General features: G+C 52.2%; 1 protein-coding gene across 1 annotated transcript in view; it reads left to right on the forward strand.

Moving 5' to 3' along the window:
- Positions 1 to 6,528: 6,528 nt before the first annotated feature.
- The window catches only part of LOC147988355 (uncharacterized), a 36,791-nt gene continuing 29,438 nt past the window's right edge, over positions 6,529 to 13,881 (forward strand). Inside the window, exon 1 of the mRNA XM_087539000.1 lies at positions 6,529 to 6,795. Within this exon, the coding sequence (XP_087395126.1) occupies positions 6,529 to 6,795 (267 nt within the window). The remainder of the gene's footprint in view (positions 6,796 to 13,881) is intronic.

The following is a 13,881-nucleotide window of genomic DNA, read 5'->3' on the forward strand; positions in this document are numbered from 1 at the left end:
CGACGGCCCATTTCGCCACCCTGCCGGATGCATCCCGGCTGCCTATGATCTCGTCCAGCGGGGCGGTGCATACGACCGTGATGGGATGCTCTTGGAAGTAGGGCTTCAGCTTCTTGGCGGCGAAGTACACGCCGTAGCACATCTTCTGGTAGTGCGAGTAGTTCTGCTTCGAGGTAGACAGCACCTCGCTCAAATAGTACACCGGCCTCTGGACCGGCTGGGCTCGGCCCTCTTCTGGGTGTTGGACTACGATGACGGTGCTGACCACCCGGCTGGTTGCGGCAATGTAGAGGAGCATGGGCTCTTTCTCAGTCGGCGCCGCCAGGACAGGCGGTGTGGCCAGCATCTTCTTCAGCTCGTGAAAAGCTTGGTCGGCTTGGCCATTCCACTCGAAGTGGTTGGTCTTCTTCATGAGGCGGTAGAGGGGAAGAGCTTTCTCTCCGAGCCGGCTGATGAAGTGGTTCAGGGAGGCCAAGCATCCGGTAAACTTCTGGACGTCTCGAAGTTTGGTGGGAATTGCCATTCTCTCAATGGCCTTGATCTTTACTGGGATGCATTCGATGCCGCGTTCGGAGACCAGGAAGCCTAGGAGCTGGCCGGCTGGCACTCCGAACACGCATTTCTCGGGGTTGAGCTTGATTTGGAACCGGCATAGGTTCTCAAATGTTTCCTTGAGGTCTTCCAGCAAGGTGCCGCACTTCTCCGTCTTCACCACAATGTCGTCTACGTAGACGTGGGCATTTCTGCCGAGCTGCTTGAGGAGGCACTTCTGCATGCAACGCTGAAAAGTGGCACCGGCATTTCTCAAGCCGAATGTCATAGTCAGGTAGCAGAAGGCTCCGAATGGCGTGATGAAGGCGGTCTTCAGGCGGTCTGCCGGATCTAACTTTATCTGGTGGTATCCTGAGTAAGCATCCAAGAAACTCAACAGCTCGCATCCGGCCGTGGAGTCTATCACTTGGTCAATCCTTGGCAGAGCAAAGGGATCTTTGGGGCAGGCCTTGTTGAGGCTCGTGTAGTCTATGCACATGCGCCACTTGTTGTTCTTCTTTAGCACAAGGACCGGGTTGGCGAGCCACTCTGGAAAGAAAACTTCCATAATGAAGCGGGCTGCCAGAAGCCGGGCTATCTCCTCTCCTACAATCCTTCTCTTTTCCTCCGACAGTCGGCAAAGGGGTTGTTTGACTGGTTTTGCGTCTTCTCGGACGTGTAGTTTGTGCTCGGCGAATTCCTTCGGAACACCCGGCATGTCCTTGGGGGACCATGCAAAGATGTCCCGATTCTCACGGAGGAAATCGGCGAGCTCGCCTTCCTATTTGCTGTTTAGGTTTGCCCCAATGACGGCAAACCTCTCTGGGTGCTCGGGGTCAAGAGGTATCTTCTTCGTCTCCTTGGCCGGCTGGAAAGATCCTTGAGCATCATGTTCCTTGGGATCGGGGGACAAGGCCGACTGTTTGCCGGCCATGGCCATGACTCGGTCCAACATCTTCTTTTCTTCGGCAATCACAAGGGACTCGGCAAGCCGGCTGCTGGCTGCTACGCACTCGGAGGACTCCTTGTAATCGCCAGCTATGGTGATGATGCCCTTGGTGCTCGGCATCTTCATCTTGAGGTATGCATAGTGGGGAACTGCCATGAACCTGGCCAAGGCAGGTCGGCCAAGCAATGCATGGTAGGGGCTCTCCAGGTCCACCACTTCAAACCAGATTGCTTCCCGGCGGAAATGCTCCTTGTCCCCAAAAAGTACATCAATCTTGATCTTGCCAATGGGGGCGCAGGACAGGCCGGGTACGATGCCATGGAACACAGTCCGAGTAGGCATGAGTTGCTTCGTCTTGACATTCAGCTTCTCCTGGGTGTCAAGGTACAGGATGTTGATGCTGCTCCCGCCGTCTATCAGCACGCGGGAGAAACGGGCGGCGCGTCTATCCGTTGCAAGGGTGGCATCAAAAACCAACGCATAAGAGCCGGGAGACGGCATCGCCTCTGGGTGGTTGACCCGGCTCCAGCTGATAGGTTTTTCTGACCAGTGCATCTGCTCGGCGGGGTTGGCAGCGACCATGCTGACTTCTTGGTGCTCACGGCGTTTGCTGCGCCGGTCTTCGGGCTGGCTTGTAAAGATGAAATAGGTGGCATGCTCGTTGGGGAACTCATCGTGCATGGCTCCGACTGCGGGCCGAGCGATGGGCGGCTGCGGAGCCGGAGGCGGCGGACCGGCAGGCGGAGGCGGCGCGAGCCCTTCTCCTTTGGAGATTCGGTGAGCCAGTGGCACTTCCGGGTCGTGTTGTTGGACGGCTTCACGCCGCTGTGGAACTTGCATGGGGCGTCAAGAGTCTGCTCGTAGGAGAAGGCCGGCTGCCAAGCCGACTTGCCGCCCCTCTGCTTCTTGGGTGCGGGCCGCCCTTCGGGCTGTTCGTCTTCGACCGTGGCCACCTGCCGACTGGTGGAGGGCGGCACGGGGCCCTTGCGCTTGTGGTCGTTCTGGTGTGGGCGTCGGCTGGAGTCCCCAGCCGGCGTCTTGGGCGCCGGGTTGAGTACCTTCCCGGACGCGTCTATCCGGAGTTCGGTCTTCATTGAGGAGTCGGCGGTGGCGTACTTGTCCGCTACGACCAGAAGCTCGTCGAGGGTAGTCGGCTCGTCGCAGAGGAGCTTGTGCTTGAGGAGGGTGCCTTCTCGGCACCCGGCAGTGAAGTATTCTATGGCTTGCACCTCATGCACCCCTTTGCAAGAGTTGCGGAGCTCGGCCCAACGCGTGAGGTAGTCGCGAGTGGACTCGGCGGGGCCTTGTACGCACAAGGAGAGCTGTCTGGGCTTGGGAGCCCGCTTGTAGGTGCTAGTGAAGTTGCGGACGAAGGCTTTTGTGAAGTCTAGCCAGCTGTTGATGCTATATGGCTTGAGGCTGTTGAGCCAGGTCCGCGCCGTGCCTTGCAGCATCAGGGGCACGTACTTCACGGCAACGCGCCTGTTGCCGTTTGCTATGCTAACCGCCGTGGAGTAGTCGATCAACCAATCTTCCGGCTTCACGGAGCCGTTGTACTTGGGCGTGTCTCTTTGGAGCGAGAACCCTTTGGGGAAAGGCTCGTCGCGGATGCGGGGGCCTAAGCAAGGCGGGCCGACATCGTCTTCTTCTTCCAGCGCCAGGGATCGCGCCAGGCGGTCGATCCGATGGCGGACGTCGTTCTCGCTGACTCCTTCGCGGCGACCTAGCCGGCCACTGAGAGTCGGATGCGCAACAGGCGGTGGGGTGGGATATCTCACTCCCGGGGCCGAGGCGGAGGCGGGTTGCCCCGCCACTCCACGGCCCGGGGGTGGCCTTCTGCGTCTCGCTCGATGGAGATTCGGGTTCGACTTCGGCTGGCAGCTGGCTCTTTCTCGCGCCGCGCGCTGGTTTTACCCGTAGTCGGCGTCCGGGACGTCGCGCCGTGATCTCGGCGCGGGGAAGGGCTTTCCGCGCGGGTGTCGGCTTCGTGCCGCTGCGCGGCTGCATCGATTAGCTGCTGGATGCGTCGGGTCATGTGGGGGAGTTCTTCGGCCCCCAGTCCATCTAGCTCGTCTAAGGCCGCCTGGGCGGCGCACAGGTTCTCGAGTGGAGTGGCTTAGACTGGGCGGTCGACTCCTAGCGTATCCGTGACGACAGCGCCACGTTGTCTGACAACGCCGGCCCGGCTGGGCCCGCCTGGGGGCGGCGTGCCAAAGGCGGCGCGGTCGGCCTCGCGTCGGTGGGCCTCGGCGAGGCGTCTCATCGAAACCAACTTCCGGCCCTCTGCGAGGAGGGCGAGGCGGCGAGCCTCCAGTGCTTCAGCGTCAGCATCGGCCGGGAAGGGGATGGACAAGTCGTGGATCGCCGCGTGCGGGGCGTCGTGGGCGCTCTCGTCAGAAGCGCCGCCGTGGCCAATGACCATCACCTCGGTGGTGACAGCGTCGCAGCCATCGGCCCGGGGAAGACGGTCGTTGTAGATTGCGACGTCGGTGGGGAAAGTGTCGAGTGAGGCCGTGTCGGAGTCGACAGGCATCGGATCGGTGGAGCCAACCGACTCCAAGTCCACAGCAGGCTCGCCGGAGACGTGGACCTGGCCGAGGAGGTTGACGAGGTGGTCGGTGCCCGCGTCGGAGGCGAGCTCGTCGGAGATGAGGGTCTTGTCAAGGAGATCGGCGAGGCCGCTCGCCGCACAGACGTTGGTGACGCCTTGCAGCGCGTCGTGGCAAGCGCCATCGGGCGTGCCGGGCTGGCTACGCTCGCGGGGGAGGAAGAGGGTTCCCGTCCAGAACAGGTGTCCGGACGACGGTGCACCTGGCCCCACAGTGGGTGCCAAATGTTGGGTGGTAGGTATGACGTATGCCAATGGGTTGCTTATCATTGTGGGAGCCAGTAAGACGTCGCCGGTGCCTGGAAACGGGATGAGGCGAAGACATGCACGCCGGCGAATCTTACCCAGCTTCGGGGCTCTCCGTGGAGATAACACCCCTACTGCTGCTCTGCGGGGTCTCCGCATGATCACTAGATGAACAAGTAGCTACACAACGCTCCTTGAGCTGTTTGGGCGAGAGGAGGAAGAAGGGCATGGCTCGCTCTCTTCTCCTCCCTATGTGGTGTCTAAAACTAGCAGGGATCCACCCTTTGCATGGGTGTCCCGGGGGGTTTATATAGGCTTACCCCCCGGGGGTACAATGGTAATCCGGCTGGGCATGGGGCCCAGCCATCTGTGTCTACACTCTCCGGCTTCTGCGCCGACTGCTGGGGCCCGCCGGCTGGTGGGTCCCGCCGGCTGCCGGCTCCTTGGTCGATAGGCAGGCCCCACTGTCCAGGGCCATGTCGGCGGCTGGTTACTGTTGCTCAATCTTGGTGACGAGGGCTTCGCCGAGGTGGGCGTGGCTACAGTGCCGCCATCCGGTGGGTGATCGCTGTGGCCTCACCGCGTCTTGTCTCCTTAATGGGGTGTCTCCTTCGAGGGAGGTGGCAAGCCGGCTATGGGGAGCCGGCTCTATCTTGGGACGACTGGGGGAGGCCTGGCCGCCTTCGGGTGTCTCTCTGCCCGAAGGGGCTCACCGCCCGTGGGCCACGCTGGCAGCCCGTCGTGGATGACATCAGGGTCAACGTGGCAATAGTACCGCGCCGGACGGGTCATGGCCACCCGTACGGCGCACTATGCCAGGCGTGCTCCGGGATTCGGGGGAGGCAGGCTTTACTGTAGCCACGCCCTGTCTCATCGTCGTTATGTGGATGCAGACTTCGAGGGTACGATCTTGACCACTTTGTGGGAGCCGGCTTCTAGGAGTCGGCCTTCTCGCGGCCGGCTTCTCGGAGCCGGCCCTCTCGCGGCTTTCTTCATGAGGGCTGAAGTCGGGCTTCCTTCCGATAGCCGGCCTGGGAGACAGCCGGCAAGGGGAAGGCGGCCCCGTGTCTTGGATTCTTGAGGGCCGAATCGACTCGTAATTTTTTCAGAAGGGCCAGGGGGAGCCGGCTAGGCTACCCATGGTTATTTACTCTGACACCTTCCATGCCAACGAAAGTCCCTTCCGCACACAGGACGAAGTCTTCAATCTTGTATCTTCATAGTCCAGGAGTCCGGCTGAAGGTATAGTCCGGCTATCCGAACACCCCCTAATCCAGGACTCCCTCACTAACCCTCTCCGGTGTCTATATAAACCGGAGGATTTTACTCCGTAGGAAAACATATAGAACAACAATCATACCATAGGCTAGCTTCTAGGGTTTAGCCTCTCCGATCTCGTGGTAGATCTACTCTTGTACTACCCATATTATCAATATTAATCAAGAAGGACGTAGGGTTTTACCTCCATCAAGAGGGCCCGAACCTAGGTAAAACTTCGTGTCCCTTGCCTCCTGTTGCCATCCGGCCTAGACGCACAGTTCGGGACCCCCTACCCGAGATCCACCGGTTTTGACACCGACAGGGGTGTTTGCCTTTTATAGTTTTAATTATTGTGCATCTGATGCCAAAAGTGGAATGGATGTTTACTTATTGTGTTCTGGAAGATTCTAAGCTGGTTCAACTTTTGGATGTGGGAATAGATAAAGTGTTCCCCTGGACTGAACTTTATGTTTACTTTTTAGTTGTTATTTTTGTTTGCCATGTGAACTCTAGCTATGAAAACTTTATGTTTACTTTTTGGATCATTAATCCTTTAATCATGTTGCTTTAGGGAAATGGCGCCACCACCACCACCACCACCACCATGTCGACGGTGCAAGTCAAGGTGCGCCAGCAACATTGCAACTGGCACACTGTTTGGCATTTACTTCGAGTCTAGTTTTCTTCATGCGGCGGTCATAAATTATATGAAACTAGTAATTACTATTTTGTTTTTAGTGTTATTGGCATTAATGCATCGTGTATATATCATTTTGCTTTTTGTACATAGATCATCCCATGCAATGTGAGGTCAGAATTCAACAATCTGACTGGAGACTCTGTGACCTTTGAGGCCCCCTACACTATGGAGATCGAGAAAGGACGAAAGATGACGCGGGTGGGAGGAGATGGATGGGTCCGTTTCATCGATCACATGCGTATCACCGGTGGTGAGTTGATCAGCTTCTCCTTCAGAGCTGAAAGACCCAAGCTGGTCATGATTTATGTCAACAAAGTAGAAGATTATGAGGATGATGAGGATGATGATGACCCACTCGGTGATGCCATCGTAGCTCAAAGAATGAAGTTGAGTGAGGAGGAGGTGTGCAACCTATGGGACATCATTCCACCACGTGCTGACTTCGTCGGGGTGCCATTCGTGTCCCGCCTGACAAGTACCATGGTTGATCGGCATATCATGGTATGTTGCATTTACTGTAGTAATTTGTTGATATGATTTATTATTATACTTAGTGTAGAGTCTGATGATATATATGCTTAGTGAATCTTATATACTCAGTAAATCCAATGATCTATATGCTTAGTGAATCCGATGATATATATGCTTAGTGAATCTTATATGCTTAGTGAATCCAATGATATATATGCTTTATTGTTATACTTAGTGTAGAAATGTAGTTTTGTCTTTTGATAGTGTAGAATTGAAAGTGCTAGTGATCGACTAGATGGGGTGGTGAATAGGCTATTTTTATGAAAGTCTTCAAAACATGGAAGTTTTGTAGACAAACAATAGAAATAAACCTATTACCATGCAGCGGAAGGTAGACTACACTAAGCAAGCCATAGTCAAATATTCAATGAAGTGAAAGCACAATGACTAATAGCAGCTAGGCAGTTTAGATCAGATAGGAAGATAGTGTGAAGCCAATCAGAACAAGTAGTCACTCAGTGAAGACAAAACATAATGCAATCATACAATGACTTCACCAGGGCCAACCGTAAGTAAAGGAGAGGGAAGGATGAAACCAGTGACTCATTGAATACAATGATTTGTTGGACCAGTTCCAGTTGATGTGACAACTGTACGTCTGGTTAGGGAGGCTGAGATTCAACTTAGAAGACTGCGTCTTCATCTTATTCCCCTTGAGCTAAGGACACCCAGTCCTCGCCCAATCACTTTGGTAAGTCTTCAAGGTAGACTCCCAAACCTTCACAGACTTCGTTCACTGGCGATCCACAATGACTCTTGGATGCTCAGAACGCGACGCCTAACCAGATGTAGGATTCACAGTCCTCAAGTGTAATAAGTCTTCAGATCACACAGACAGGAAGACTTCAGTGATGCCTAACACTCTTTGGCTCTGGGTGGTTAGGGCTTTATCCTCGCAAGGAATTCTCTCTCAAAGGCTTCGAGGTGGGTTGCTCTCAAACGACAAAAGCCGTACACTAACTCTAAGCAGCCAACCGTTTATGGTTGTAGGGGCTGGGCTATTTATAGCCACTTGGCAACCCGACCTGATTTGTCCGAAATGACCCTGGGTCACTAAGGAACTGACACGTGTCCCAACGGTCAGATTTCAAACTCACACGACAACTTTACTTGGGCTACAAGCAAAGCTGACTTGTCTGACTCTGGACAAGATTCGCTCTCATAGTCTTCACTCGAAGACATAGGTTTTTGGTTTAGGCATCACTTTAGTCATTCTGACTGGTTCTCTTGGACCCCACTTAGCAGTACGGTGGTTCCTATGACTCAACACAAAAGAAAATGAACTACGAAAGATCTAAGTCTTCGAGCTCCATAGGCTTCATATCATATCTTCTCTTGTCATAGTCTTCAATGTGAATATCTTCATATACCACCTTTGACTTCAATGTCTTCATAAAGTTTTAGGGGTCATCTCTGGTAGTAAAACCGAATCAATGAGGGACTTCTACCTGTGTTATCCTGCAATTCTCACAAACACATTAGTCCCTCAACTAGGTTTGTCGTCAATAATCCAAAACCAGCTAGGGGTGGCACTAGATGCACTTACAATCTCCCCCTTTTTGGTGATTGTTGACAAACTGGTTGAAGTTTTCAACGGGGAATATAATTTGTGAAATTGTAAAGATAAGGAATTGTCTTCACAAGTTGCAAGGGCTCCCCCTGAAGATGTGCATATGAGTTAATTTGTTTTTGGAATGCAAATGCACATGGCAGGTTGTACTTGTGGAGATCCACTTCAGCTTATGATGACAATCCACTATGCATGTGAAAGTATATGAAGATAATGACATGAATAATGGAAAATGGACGACTGCAGAATGATCTAAGTGCGGAATTTATCGTCGCACATGCGGAATTTATCTTCGCAAAAGAAGGTGGCAAATAAGTAGCAGACGACCATCTAGTTTAAGTGTTACAACTCATAAGAACCAAATGTAGCAAAAAAACGAGAGTTGTAAGCACGAAGCAAAATATAAGGCACCCACCCATATGAACCCGCTTGAAGACTATCAATCTCATATGCTTCTCCCCCTTTTGTCAGTAATGACCAAAAAGGCTTGAAGACATAGAGCCTCTACTCGTTCCCATGAGGAGTAGGTGAAGTAGCAGGATTGTTGGTGTTTTTTGGCGGTGCAGAAGAGCTTGGAGGTGCTGAAGGATATGGAGGTGAAGTAGCATCGTCTTCTTCCTCAATAATTTTGGCAGTGACTGTGGCAGCAGAGGAAGAGAACTCAGAGTCTTCAAGGGATGGAGTTCCTAGCAGCACAGCCCTTCGAGGAGGTGTGGAGTCAAACTTGAATCTCTCAGTGAAGCCATCCTCTTGAAGATCAGCTTCAGAAAGCATCATCGTTATCCCTTTCCATGTGCAGCAACAGGTTTCATGGGCAACGAACGCATTCTTGGTGGCAAGATTTCGAGTGCGATTAACATCCACCAAGAGGCTTTTCATCTGACGCTTCAGCCAGTCATGATGCCTATCTTGTTTCTGATGTAGAGCCACAAGAAGCTCTCGGTCGTTGAGAACACGAGTGTGCTTCTTGGGTATTGGAGCAGTGGCACTGTCAGTGGCTTCAGTTGAAGCAGGGTGTGGTGCACGTGTAGTGCCAGCCAAAGGATACACTCGAGAAACTGCTTCAACGCCTTCAACGTTCTGACTAAAACTCTGATGTTCGGCATTCTGTAGACTTAGAGGTTGCTCGGCAGGCTCAGAATATATGGCTTCAGTAGACATGTCCACGTCAGGCAAGAAGATCCGATGGTTGCGGGCTGAGGGCTGATACGAGATGGCGGAGTGTAGCTTGATCAGCCGCATGACCCAAGGGGCGTAGAACTTCAAACCAAACAGATCCATGCCTGATGCAGCAAGTTGGCGGATGAAGAAGTCCTGTGCATTGAAGCATTTGCCATGAAGTATATAGAAGACCAAAGTCTTCATTGCACCCTGAAGCTTGGCATTTGGAGAGTGCCCTTTGATAGGCCAGAGAGTTCGCCTGATGATGTGATAGATGGTTCTGGGCAGGTACTCAAGGTCTTCAATGAAGAACTCTGTGGGATACGCAGCATCTTGGGGCAATGGCTTCATCATGCTAAGCATTTGACTCATATTAGGTTCTGGCCGCTGAAAGATGCTCTCAATAGCTTCAGCATGCAGCTGACAGCCTTGCTCGAAGAGATCGCCAGGAGTGGGCAAGCCAGTGAGCTCAATGATGTCAAATGCATTGGCTTCATGATGAACGTTGCCAGTCGTCCACTCCAGGACCCAAGTCTTCGGATCTCTGCTATACCCTTTGATGTGAAGTGTGGCATAGAATTGCAGCAGCAGCTCTTCATTCCAATGCTCTTCATCAGTAACAAACTGCAGCAGACCCACTTGCTTGAAGAAATCCAGCGCTTCTTCTAGACAGGGCAGACCAGCTATAGCTTCAACATCGAGGCGCTTGTGTGGGAAGATGCGACCTTGGTTGTAAAGAATGCAAGAGTAATAGCTTCGCTGAGGATAGCTCCAGAACCGATCAGATGATATCCTTTCCCTTGAGTAGGGGTTCCTGGAGCTGTCGACGAACGTGTTGTCTGCCCTGAAGCCATTGATGTTGAAGGAGCCAGGTGCTGATGCAGGACCTGGAAACCTTGGCAGTCTTGTGATTGGCTTCTGGACCTGAGGCCTGTGCTCAACATGATAGTTGAATTGGGGACCGGCAGCAGACTCAGGAACAGAAGTGGCGGGATCAGTGGCTTCGCTGTCTTCTGAAGCTTTTGCTGGGGAGGGCTCCACATTAGCTTCATTGGTGGTTGTGGCAGCCTCAAGATTTTCATCCTCCACTTGACTAGCTGGAGGGTCGGTCACAGGCACGTTCTCCTGGAGAACTGCTTCTTGGTGGAACAAGGGAGTGGGATCTTGTGGTACTTCTTCTTCTGCGGCTGATGCAGCCGGAATGTCTTCAGCAGCGACTTGAGGCCTTGGACCTTTGCGAAGCCTGCGGAACACAGACGACGCCTGTGGAGTTGGAGTGGGCTGGGCCTCATAGTCTTCTTCCTCTTGTGGGCGATCCGCCCATGAAGCATCCTGTGCAATTGGCGTCAGTGGACAACCAATGCTGATGAGTTCGCTGTTTTCAAACTGAGGAAGGACTGCATCATCTTCTACATTGTCATGATGACCAATGTCTTCAGCAGCGATGGGATCAGCTGCTGGAATTTCTTCAGCTTCAGGAGCCTCTCTGGAAGCAGGCTCATGAACTGTCAGTTGACGTTCTGCGTCAGGATGAACCATAGAAATGGGTTCAACTCTCAAGGGCTCTGTGGGAGCAGCCCGAGCCTTCTTGGTCTTTCTCTTTTTCTTGGTGGGGGCAGTAGGAGAGGCTTCAGAGTGTTTCCTTTTCCTGGCTTCAGCCTTAGCAGTTCTTGTCTTCTTGAGCTCTGAAGCTGTTGACCGGCTCTTTGGCTTCGAGCCAGTCATTCTTGTTGGGAAGACAATCAGAACTGCTTCTTGCCTTGGTGCATCAGATTCAGCCGTAGCAGGCTTCTTCTTCTTCTTTGCGGCCATTCTGGGGTCGATGCCAGGACGCCCAAGTGCTTTGCGCTTCTCAGCCTCATTATAGGCTTGCACACATCTGTCAGCCAGAGTCTTCATGCGCTCACGCGAACCCTGAGCTTCTGCACGCTTCTTCACAAAGGCTTCCTTGAGCTCGTGCATCATTGTCTTGAAGTTCTTCACTTCTTGCACGCTGAGCTTGGCCATATGCTTCTTGAACTGAGCCTTTTCATAGTCAATCTTCTGCTTCAGTTCAACAATGCGCTGGGCAATAGCAAGTTCTGAAGCAATGGCGCCTTGGAAGGCGACACTGAGGCCAATAGGTAGCTGCAAATCTTAAAAGCTGATGTTTGGCGTGTCAAACCAGTCGTCAATGAAGTTGTGGATGATGGTGACATCAAAGAGAGGCAGATCATTGAAGATTTCTGCTTCTTCTTTGCTCTTGATGAGTTGCTCAAGAGCGTCATCTGCAAGATCCTCATCACTTGACAGATCAATGTCATCATTGCGCAGGATGGAAGCAGCTGTTAGCTCTTTGCCAGTGTGAGACAGAGGCATCTTGGCCTTCTGGGGCTTGGAGACGCGTGATAAATCTTCAGACTGCACACTGTCTTCAGGAGGTGCAGTTGCAAGTGGCTTCGCCCTTGAGATTTTCGGTGAAGAGGCAGGCTTTGAAGCTTTAGGCTTCTTCATCTTCTTTGGCTTCAGCACTGCAGGAGCTTCTTCTGATTCAGAATCAGCTGGAGGCTCATTCACTGCGGTCCCTTGAACTAAGATGCGGGTGATGAGGCCTTCAAGGTTGGCATAAGGACCGATGACATTAGGTTCTGCCTCTCGTGTGCCATCTGCCCTTGGTGCTGAGGGACCAGGGTTGAAGTCTAACCCAAATTTCTTCTTGTTCTGCTTCGCTGAGTTTTGGGCAAACTAGAAGTTGCGCTTGAACAGATTGTCGTCACAACACCAGAGTAGTGACGACGGATGTGCATCATCAGGCTGTGGCCCACGAACCATGCATGGATAGAAGCTTTGGGCAATAGCTTCATCTCTGGACCTGGGTAGAAGATTCTTGTATAAGATGTCTCCCCACGGTCTTTTGATGGCACTTTTCTCAGCATACTCTTGGGTTGTGAAGCGGTATTTGAACCATTGTTCTGCCCAATAGCGTTGAATCCATTGGATTCGGGTCTTGCGCTGACTATAATCCTCTTCAGGATCTGTCTTATACATTTCTGCGAGTTCATCAGGCAGATCTCTGGATGTTCCGCCCCGACGTTGTCTGCCCCCCTTCCTTGCTGCTTTCTCTGAAGCCATAAACTTTAACTTGAAAGGCTTCAAGACGTTCAACGGCTTCAAAGGCTTTCTCTTGCTGGACCAACAGGAACTGGCTTCGGGAGAATTTATGTGATGCTGTAAGAATTCTGCAAATGAATGCAGACTATGAGAACCAAAGGATTCTCCCACGGACATGTACCTGTGATAGCATTAAGGTGTGAGGGAAGGGGAAGAGGTCATATGCATTCTCAGAAGATTTTGAAGATAAATCAGTTTAGAAGACATTGACCTCATCGTGCGAAGACATTCACTCATAGATAAGAAGTTGGTTCCAGATTTGTACGAACCCACAGATCAGTACAAGTGAGGAATCTAACTACTTTGTGAAGCACAAGTGAATATACTAGGCATGTTATGAGATGCAGTATGAGAGAGATCTAGCTTGTGTGAACAGAAACTGCTTGTGGTAGAAAGTGACAGATCAATAGGATCAACGGTGCTGTAAAAAGGGAGTTTTATTTACCAGACTGAGAACTGCTAGACGGAGTGGGAGATGAGGCCGAGCAGTTCACTCTTCCGTGCCCTAACTTGGCGATGGAGGACACCTACGGCGACGAAGGAGAGGACGATGTCCGCGGTCGGCGTGAAGACGGCGTCAGAGAGGTTGCGGCAGCGAAGCGCTTCGTCGCCGGCGTCGTCGAGAGCTAGTGGTGGCGCTAGGGTTCGTGCGAGGGTGGAAGAAGAGATAATTACCGCTGTGAGTGTGTACTTATAGGCACAGGGGCGGCACTGTGCTATTACACAGGTGCCCCTGGCAATTTGCATCTGACGAACACGTGGTCAGTATGCGGAATTATGGGGTTTGTTCCACGTCCCACGCACGCCTGGATTGTCGGGTGGTCGTTCCTACTTCTCCGGATTTCATGTGGAGGAATGAGCATTGAAAACGGACTTAATGGTTGTCTCTGTATCTTCTGCTGACAAGGACGCAGAGAAGACATTCGACAGTTTCAATAGAATGCATATGACTTGGAGAGATAGAGTTTGAGATAGAAAGCATAGAGAAGTTGGGGTCCGATCACATTCACTTAGTTCAAAAGATTCAACATGAAGACATAGCTATAAGTGAATGCTGTAGAGGACAGAACACTAGCATATATATGTATATATATCTATAATCAACATAGTGAAGATAATCATGAAAATATGTTGAGTTCGAAGCCAAACCAAATGTGAAGACATTGCAAGGTAAT

Source organism: Triticum urartu, chromosome 1A (assembly GCF_056163025.1).
Source record: "Triticum urartu cultivar PI428250 chromosome 1A, HENAU_Tu73, whole genome shotgun sequence".
Lineage (NCBI taxonomy): Eukaryota > Viridiplantae > Streptophyta > Magnoliopsida > Poales > Poaceae > Triticum > Triticum urartu.